The sequence below is a fragment of the Tupaia chinensis genome, unplaced genomic scaffold (genome assembly GCF_000334495.1).
Source record: "Tupaia chinensis unplaced genomic scaffold, TupChi_1.0 Scaffold144378_1, whole genome shotgun sequence".
NCBI lineage: Eukaryota > Metazoa > Chordata > Mammalia > Scandentia > Tupaiidae > Tupaia > Tupaia belangeri.
Window position 1 is genome coordinate 23,382 of NW_006204238.1, and position 10,269 is coordinate 33,650.

Consider the following 10,269-nt stretch of genomic DNA (forward strand, 5'->3'; position numbering starts at 1 on the left):
GCGTGTGCTTGCCAGACAGAGAGAGAGAGACAGAGAGACAGAAAGCGAGAAATCATCCCCCGGGGGGATGGCCACGCCACAATCCCTTCTCTTCCATTCTTCTCTTGGGATCTTGGGCACGCACGCACGCACACGCGCCTGGCGTGAGTTTTAAGCCACCGTGTCCGGGACGCGAACCGCCATGGGAGTCCAGCGACATAGCCATTACGCTAACTGCTGGTCCCCCTCGGACAGGGTCTTGACGCCATGATCCAACCTTAGCCCCAGTCAGCCTTGATCATAGGCACAGGTGTGTTCTGCATGCTCATCAGTCTCTGGATACAAACCAGTACACTTCCTAGTTGGGTCATCTTTGCAGAGTATCCTGCTTTACTACTGTAGAACTGGCTGGCCCTCACCTAAGATGGATCCTAATGAGTGGTGGCTTTGGATGGTGGAGATGGCACAGGGAACAGGTGTTTCAAGTAAAGAGTACAACTTGGATGATACCAGAACACTAGAAAAGGGTGGTGAGGAGGATAAAGGAAGGTGTATGGAAAATAAACTGGTTTTCTCAAAAACGGCCAAGGAATAGGTTTTAGTTTTCTAAATGATAATGTGTCTATTTTTTTTTTGTGCCAATTTCAAAGAATTAAAGAAATTAGTGTTATACTAAAAATACTCTATTATATGCTTTAAGATGTAATTTTAGGGTTAAGTTTCTTATATAATCTATATATATATATATATCAGTTCCTATTATAACATGTAAAACTCAGGAACATTTGTTTTCAGCTGTTTAAAAAGCTGTAAAACAGCTTTTTGCTTAGCATTTTTTTTTTCATTTAGAACTAATTTTGGAGGAAATCTTATTATGAAGAAATAAGCTACAACTTATTACATTATAGAATTATGTGTTTGTGTTGCCCAGACCCTTTGAAAAATATATATTGAAAGTAGGATTTAATCATTTCCTGAAAAAGAATATGACTATTTCCCAGTAGAATAATTCTGAAGTTATAAAGCTTATGTCAGATGTTGATCAAACAGAGAAATTAATGTTTGGAATTTACACCAGAGTAAATGAAGGCTTGCTTAGATTTAAATAGCACAGGGGCATGCCAATTTAAAAACTTAGCCCTGTTAAAATGCATAGTCCTGCTATATATCATATTTGCTAATTGAGGGTGATTTCCTTAACAGCCTCTAGCTTGAGAACTAATGCCTACATCCCTTAAGGAAAGTGCACTGCTAAGCTTATAAGCTCCATTGGGAGCAGTGTTTTAAGGAAGCACAGGGCCTAAGATAGGAATTAAAATGCTTTCTTAGCTTCAATGGTTTAACTCTGAATATAATATGGTAATATAGTAGATCTATAGTATGGCAGTTCATTTTTTTATTGAAGAAAAAATGAAAGCTCCAATGAAGGATCATATGTATATTCAGATATTTTTCTTTATTTTCCCTAATTAGTTTTGTTTTCTTCAGTTTGTGTTGAAAATGCATTATATCTATGACTCGAAGCCAATTTCTCCCCTAGGTATATGTCCCATTCTCACTCCCTTCATGTATGAGTGTATTTCACACATTTTTCCTCTTCATATTTATTTTTATAACAGTTTTCATTCTACCAACCTTCAAATATAATCAAGTTTCTTGTAGGTCTGGAACTGGAACTGTAGTCAGCCATGTAGGAGTCTGGGGCTCCAACCGTCATGCCACCTACTGGTTCCAATGCATGATTCTTAAACTGGTATCACTGCTTGTTACTCTCTTTTTAAGTGAAGAACTAAGCCGTGCACTAAAGATGACTATAGTCATTATATATATCTTATGTGTATGAACAATACAAATCTAAGTTTTCTTTTTAACGGAGATTTTTGCTTATAGGGTGTGTGTACTTTCTCTACAGACAGAGAGAGACAGAAAGCAAGAAATAACCCTCCAGGGGAGATGGCCATGTTGCAATCCCTTCTCTATTTTCCGCTCAGGATTTTTGGCATGCACACACATGTGCCTGGTATGAGTTTTAAGCTGCTGAGTCTGGGACTTCAACCATGGTTGACTATGTGTGAGTCCAGTAACTTAACCATTACACCATCTGCTCTTCCTCATATTTTAAGATAATCAAATATTTTTAAAATTAGGCTGTTACTGAATAGTCATTGAAGTGTCTATAGTATCACATGTGAGTAATTATAATTTTATCCTCTGGCCAGGTATTTAATCCACAACTTATAATAATTCAATTAATTTTCAAAGTCAGGCTTTTGCAGTTTGAGCTCAAGTCTTTTGGTAAATACAGTTATTCTAGATATCTCTTGGGGGTAGATGGAGAAGAATAGTAACTAAAGTCAATAACCAAAACTACCTCTTTGCCTTGCTATAATCTGTGGTTGGGTCGTTGGGAAAGTCATGATGCAATTTTGCATAGAAAAACATGTAATGACTTTCCCAATGACCTATTATAATTGAATGGTGTAAATTTCCCAAGGCTTACATGCTAATTTAGTTATTGAGTCACTTACTACTACAACACATGAATTTGGAGCAACTATTACCTGCCAGGATGAAGTCAAATGCTGTAGATGTAGTCTGTGAAACTACTCCCTCTGGGCCTTCCCTCATCATTTTTTTTTCCCACTTACAGTGCCCACCATCATCTTCATCTATCAAAATTCTTCTGCTTAATGAATTAGCTAACTTCCCTTCTCTGCACCTTTCTGCAGTCCCCTGTACTAACTGAAGTACTTTCCCTCTCCTGAATTTTCAACTTGCTTTATTTATGTTTCAATAATTGTTATCTAAATTGATCATTGTACTTATCTTGTTATTTTAGTAATTTTAATTCATTTGTTTACAAAGTTTAATTGAAATAGAACTTTGTGGGATAGAAGGGGAAATCAGGGCAATACTGTACTTGGGTGGGGTATTGAAACATTGCATTGTACATTGATCAATACAATTACATAATGGATTGCCCTCCTTTGGCTCAGGTTACTGAAATATAGTCTAATGACAGACTTATACAAATATGTAAGAATTCTTAAAAGTGAATCTGATGAAATATTCAATTTTCATTTTAGAAAATCTTATTATCCCAATGGTACAAATAAATGGCTGAGAGAAATATTAATTATCCAGGTTGTAAAGAGATACAAGAACTAAATTTATAGGACTAATTGGATTAATCACTCTATCAGGTTTGGTAAGATACCTCTTTGTATGCTCCATGTCAAGTCATTCTCTCTTTCTCTTAGAGATTTCTATCTCAGTCTTACTTGCTGGTTCATCTTTTGTTGCTCATGAGTGCACTTGGCTCATGAACATCACTTTGGCTCTTTTTCCCTTTCTTTAATTTCCTTCTTGGAGGACTCATGTGCCCCATAGCTTCAGTTCTCAAATCTACAGAGTCCTAAAACTGTTTCTCCAGTCCTGGCATTGCTTCTGAGTTCTAGAATATTACAGATCCAACTGCCTTCTGCCATGTGAGTGTGAAACATGTTAAACTCATTATCTCCCCAAAATTGAACTTATAATCTCTTCAAAGCTACTCTCAAAACATTTACATGATCATTTTCTGGTTTCTCTGGCATATGAAGTTGGAGTTATATTTTCAATTTATTTTTCCTCAAATCTAGACCATCTATCTACATCTTAGCTATTTTTCCCCTCACAAGGATTCTTTACTCCTTATCTTCTCTGACTTCTACAAGCAAGTTTTCATATTAAACTTTTTGTAAGTTGCTTTAATTATCTTAGTTTCTTTTTCTGACATATAATTAACTACTACAAAAAAACTGTTAGATTTGAGAAGATTGGTGGAACATTTCTAAGTGCATTTTCTACAAAGAAATACAGAGCCAGAGGGAGGGGATTTTCTCAAGATGAAATAGTCTTATTAAATCCTATACATTGGAAGGTCAGCATGTTTGCATTCAATCTAATCTTCCTCCCACTATACCATACTACTGTTCTTCAACAGTTTTATTTTTGTTATTATAGGTTTTTTTTTGTTGTTGTTGTTGTTTTCTTTCTATCATTAAGGAATTTGTTCTGGCCAGTAATAAACGGTAATACCATTGACAACAAGATACCAGTGAACCACTATCTTGGCTTAAATGTAGAATTGATTTTATGTTGTTATGAATTATTTTAAGGGAAAAAGCAATTAGGCTGGAAAATATTAAAACAAAAGCCAACATCATGTTTATTAAATCTAAGGCTCCTGTTACTCAGTATAATACTTAATTGCCTAATCACATCCTCCTGTTACTCAGTGTAACGCTTCTTGTCTGCTATCATCCATAAAAGTCAGAATTTAGAAATGGATATCATCTAAGTCCAAATTATGGTGCTAGCATGTAGAGTGCTAATGCATTTTTAGTAGTATGTATTTGGAGTGGAACTAGAGATAAATACAATTTTGCATTTGTGGCTATTTTGACAATAAATACTGATTATTTCCTATTAAATTACTCTTGTGCATATAAAGAAAACTGTGCTATGGTAAAAAATATATTGGTTTTGGGGCTAGGCCCATAGCCTAGTAGTTTTATGGAGCCTATATAATTGACCACAGTTCAAATCCTGGCCCCAGTGGCTTGAAAAGCAGGCCAGACATGTGTGTGCATTCCTCAAATCCTGCATGATGAAGAAATTGGAGGAGAAGATTGTGATAGCCCATGGAGGGATACTTTCTCCCTCTCTTTCTCTTTGTCTCTCTGTCTCTTCGGTGAGTGCATGAACCTTTTAGTAATAAAAAAATAGTTTTTTTTTTTTTGGTATGGAAAAGTAAAAAAGCAAAATAAATCTGATGTATGACATTATATTGGAAGGAGCCCTGTGTTAGTCATCAGAAAATATAACTCCAAGTCTTAGCCACTGATCAGCTAAGTAATCTTGGTAGAGTCACATACAATTTGAATTGTCTTGGATTTCTCACCTGTAAACATCAAACTAATGAAACAATTTTGTGTTTCTCACAGAACTGGTGTAAATACAATGAAAATTACTCTGTCAAAATACCTTAATGAAAGTTAAGATACTTTACAGAGATTGAGACCAGAGCTATGGTCTGAAAAATCTCCTAGTGTCATAATAGTTTGACAGCCATTTGCAACATAAGTGAGTAGAGCTGTCAGGTTGATTCACCTTACTATTGTTAGTTGTGTCCTGGCATCACTTCTGTGTTTTTAAGTATTATAATTCCTACTGTTTTCTGCCATGTGAATGTGAAACATGTCACATTCATATCAATAAAATAATGGACCTAAAATCTCACATCTGCTCTCAGGCAGGTAAGACTAGTCATCTTACTACTGTTAGTTCATTTTCAGAATTTCATTGAGTTATAATTTAGAGTATCTTAGAAGGTTCGCAAAACATTGTATGTTCATTCTAAGCATGCTTTTCTTTCAGTCCATATTTTACAATTCAATGTCATATAAATGTGTTAATGGCATCAGCCTCTGCTAATATTTTTCCAAAGCCTCAGTTCATTTGATACTGTGCTTGTGCTTAACAAGTTTCAACTCACTATTTTTCTTGTAATGTCTTAGAAAACCATCTCTCTCGTTTCAGTATGAAAGTGTCTGTCAATTAAAAATATCTTTATTTCTTGAAAACATTTGACTTTGATATAGTCTTTACTGAAAGGAGAAGAACTGTAGACAATTAGGTATAAGACAAATAGTTTTCTCTTTGATGTTTGTTTTGCAACAAGCAATAGTAAGAATGGCAGCTTCTACTCATCAGGACTAGCTGAGTCTCTCTTGGAGGTGGTAGGCCAAAGAATAAGCCTAAATTCTCATCTCAGGACAAACCACTAAGTAATCTCAGAGACCCTTGATGCTTAAAAAAGAAAGAAAAAAATCCCTGTAAGAATTCTTACTGTGCTTCTGTGTGGCTTATTTCTCTCTCTCTCTCTTTAAGAAAGATTTTTGCTATAGGGTACATGCACTCACTGGGGACACAGACAGAGAGATAGAAAACTAGAAATCACCCTTCAGGGGGAATAGCCATGTCACAATCCCTTCTCCTCTATTCTCCTCTTGGTATCTTGGACACACACACATGCCTGGCATGTTTAAGTCTCTAGGTCTACCGGTCAACTACATGGGAATCCAGCAACATAACCATTACACCATTTGCTTGTCTCATCTCAGTGTGGCTTATTTTTTGATGGCAGTAGAAATTTACAGGGCCGGCCTGCTTGGGTTTCATAGCTCCTCTTCACTTTCTTATTACACTGGTCAAACTAAATCTTCACTTTACTTTCAGGAAGGTGTAGAATATGTTCATTTCTTGATTTTTTTTTTTTTTGAGAAGTTTTTGCTATAGGGCGCGTGCATTCACCAGACAGAGAGAGAGAGAAGACAGAGAGACAGAAAGCAAGAAATCACCCCCCAGGGGGGATGACCACACCAAAATCCCTTCTCCTCCATTTTTCTCTCGGGATCTTGGGCACGCATGCACACCCGCCCAGCATGAGTTTTAAGCCACCGGGTCCAGGATGCGAACCACAGTCGGCTATGTGGGAGTCCAGCGACATAGCCATTACGCTAACTGCTGGTCCCTTGATGGTTTTAAACTAGCCATGTTTTAGGTATTTAGTTTTTAAAATCTCTTCTTATGCGGCCAGCAGGTGGCGTGGTGGTTAAGGCTCTAAACTCCACATGGACAACTGCAAGTCTCAGATCCTGTGGCTTGAAAATCACTCCAGCATGTGTGTGTGCTTGCCCAAGATCCGGAGAGGAGACTGTAAGAGAAGAGACTGCAGTTTGACCATCCCCCCAGGGGGATGATTTCTTTCTTTCTTTTTGGAGAGGTTTTTGTTATAGGGTGCGTGTGCCCACCAGATAGACAGAGACAGAGAAACAGAAAGCGAGAAACCATCCCCCAGAGGGATGGCCACACTGCAATCCCTTCTCCTCCTTTTTCCTCTCGGGATCTTGGGCACACATGCACATGTGCCCAGCTTGAGTTTAAGCCACCGGGTCCAGGACTTGAACCGCAGTTGACTAGATGGGAGTCCAGTAACATAGCCATTATTCTAACTGCTGGTCCCCCTGGGGGTGATTTCTCACTTTCCCTCTCTGTTTCTTCTAGTGAGTGCATGCACCCTATGGCAGAAGCAAAAACAAAATCATCTCTTTTTTACACATTCTGCTCCACTCCTTTAGTCATCTTTTCTACTTAGCCTCTGGACATCTTCCAGTTTCTATGTATTTTCACGATATTGAAGGGCTCAAAACAAAACAATATTCGAAGGATAGATACTTGTAGTCTCAGATTATAGTGCATGTATGTATTAAATCTTATGTTTATATTTATTCTTTATGTATTAAACTCTATGCATACACTTATTCAATGTGTATTTAGAGCCTTTACTCTTGTTTTAGACATTGTGCTGAATAGACAATGAGTATGTAATGAGGAGCAGAAATAAATGTGATTCATGACCCATGGCACCTTCATTGTAGTTGGAAAATAGACCTTTAAAAGCAATCTTTCATGTATATAAAATACACAAATTATGTTAGCGTAGGAAAGAAAAGACATGATTCTGTAACTGTATTACTGGGGATCCTGACCAAGTCTGTGGTAATTTTCTCATTCAGTTTATGAATGGTCATCTGGACTTGCTAGATGGTTAGTGCTGTTGTGGGTTTTCATCAGCTACAAAAGAGCAGTAAGATATGGTCATTGCTTTACTTAGAAACACCAGAGGTGGCTTTTGGGAGTTTATACTCACCCAAGTGTTATCGCAGCCTTCCATAACGTGAGAATAAGTATCGTTAACACACTTGGATAATTTTTTTTTCTTGACTACTAATTAAGACTAAGAAAAACAGTGTGCTGGTTAAAACTGTTTTACTTTAAGTACTCTAAGCCTCTTTACTAAATTACCCCCTCAGTTCTACCTTAAAGATATTCAGAGGTGCTACCGCTTTCTCCTGAATTAGGCTTAATGTTTTCTAAGGTTCCTGTACTACATAGGTTCAGAGGAAAGAGAGAACATGACTCAGAGACCTTAAGATTGTGCTGGGCGAATTCATAGCCCACTTGAGGATGGAGAAAGTAAAATGAGGAGAGAAGCAGGGTAGAATATTCCCAGCTCTTGCTGGGACCAATTGTGCAGAAGAAATTAAGAAAGAAAGTTTAGCTAAGTAATTAGATTAGACTGTCTAAAGCTTTGTGATCAGTTTGAGGATTAGTGAGATATAAGGTCAGAGAGGTTGGGTGGGAACATAAGATAGTTACCTCAATTTTAAATTATCAGTGGTTTGGGTATAACAACTTTCTTAAGCATATTTCATAAGTTATTTCTCCTTTAATATTTCTGTTAGTATATGACACCATGTCAATTATGAAATAATTTTTGAGTCAATAATATCACAGCACAACAAAACTGTTATTTTTAATTGGTGTTGTTTTACAACTTGAGAATTATTCTGCTATGTAATTATTTTGACCAGTTGTCTCATAAAAAAAATAAATAAAATTAAAAACTTTTTACAGAGAGATTTTTGCTATAGGTCTTATGAACTCTCTGGAGAAAGACAGAGAGAAAGTGAGAACTCACCCCCTAGGGACAATGGCCACAACACAATCCCTTCTCCATCCTCCTCTTGGGATTTTGGGCACACATGCGCATGTGTCTGACATGAGCTTCAAGCCTCCAGGTTCAGGAGTTGAACCACATTGGTCATGTGGGAGTCCAGCACCTTAACCCCTTCATCACCTGCTGGCCCCTAAAATACATTTCTTAGAAAATTTATTTCTCTATGTCTTCCATGTACAAGAGAGACACACACACAGAGAGAGAGAGAGAAAGCACCCTCAGCAGGGATATGATGCCATAATCCACTACTAGTCTTCAACCAGCACAGGATTATGGGTACACATGTGCCCAGTGTAGCCAGAGAAGTCTTTGAACTTGAACTGAGAATCTTCCCATATAGAACTACCTCACGGTGTTGTGTTCCACTGCTGCACTAACATCTGACCCCAATAATTGTTTTTTGTTCTTTGTTTCCAATAGACACATGTACTCAGGAGAGAAAGAGAGAGAGAGAAAGAGAGAGAGACTTCACACTGTAGTCTTTTTCCTCCATTTATCCATTGAGTCAAGGATTTTAGACATATGCAGTCATGCACCTACTGTGTTTTTCAAGCCACTGGGGCAGAACTGGATCAGAGGTTGGCCATATGGGATCTAGCTCCATATGCACAATGCTTAACTGCTGTACCTCAGGGCCAAACAGTGCTATTTTTGACACATACGTAAGATCTATCTTTGAGTCTTTACTTTTTTCTCCCAATTATTTCTCTGGCACCAACAAAAGCTGGAAATTGTATTTCTTCATGAGTTTTCTGTTTTTGTTGTTTGCTTTTTCAGCTGTTCTAGAAACCAAGCACACAGCCTGTCACTTAAATTATCTGAGAGTGGAAACTATATCTTTTTAAAATAAAGCAAAATGTATAATTTACAAAAAGCTAGCTGTGAAATTTAGAAAGTTTATAATTAATTTTAAAATTTCTTCTAAGTCACTGATCTAAATGAAAAAAAAAAAAGATGCAAATTTCTCCTATCAATGGGATTCTGTTACCTGTTGAGCAAAATCCTATTGTGGGTATAATTTTCTGTTGAAGCAAAAATGCTTAATATGCACTACTGAATAATTAAGAAACAAAACAAGAGAGAACAGAGACCTACTTCTAAGCATACATATATGATTTCTTTGAGGGGTGACCTATGTGAATTAGAGGAGGATATTCATTTGTAGATGACTGAAAATTTCCCATTGTATTTACCATTCTTCTTAAAGTATGCCTTGGTGTTTGTATGAATTGCCCATGTAATTAGAGAAAATCAATTTTCAATTCTTAAATATTCCAGAGCAAATGTTACTCTGCCCACATACCCTCGATATTTGTTACAGACCTGGAAACATATGCTCCTGGTAGAATAATTTTTTTCCTTGACATATCGCCCATTCTTCTCATCAGATGCAGCTGCTAGTGGGAGAAAACTCCAATGCAATTTAAGTATGAAATAACATCTTTAAACATTACTGTTTTAGGGGAAAAAATAAACTACATGGAAATGGCATTTCTAATTATCCACATACAGTTCAAAAATCTGTGGAAATGAATAATTTTCAGCTTTAAAAACTTGTTAAATAAGTAGATACTGAATTTTGTTTAAAGCATGTTTTTAGAGAGAATTTTGATATAGGGTGTGTGTGCTCACCAAAGAAACAAAGAGAGAAAGAAAGAGAGAAA

General features: G+C 36.8%; 1 protein-coding gene across 1 annotated transcript in view; it reads left to right on the forward strand.

Moving 5' to 3' along the window:
- The first annotated feature begins 403 nt into the window (after positions 1 to 403).
- Positions 404 to 10,269, forward strand: part of HCN1 (hyperpolarization activated cyclic nucleotide gated potassium channel 1) — a 385,667-nt gene continuing 375,801 nt past the window's right edge. The window contains 1 exon segment of the mRNA XM_006172428.3: positions 404 to 528. Within this exon segment, the coding sequence (XP_006172490.1) occupies positions 404 to 528 (125 nt within the window).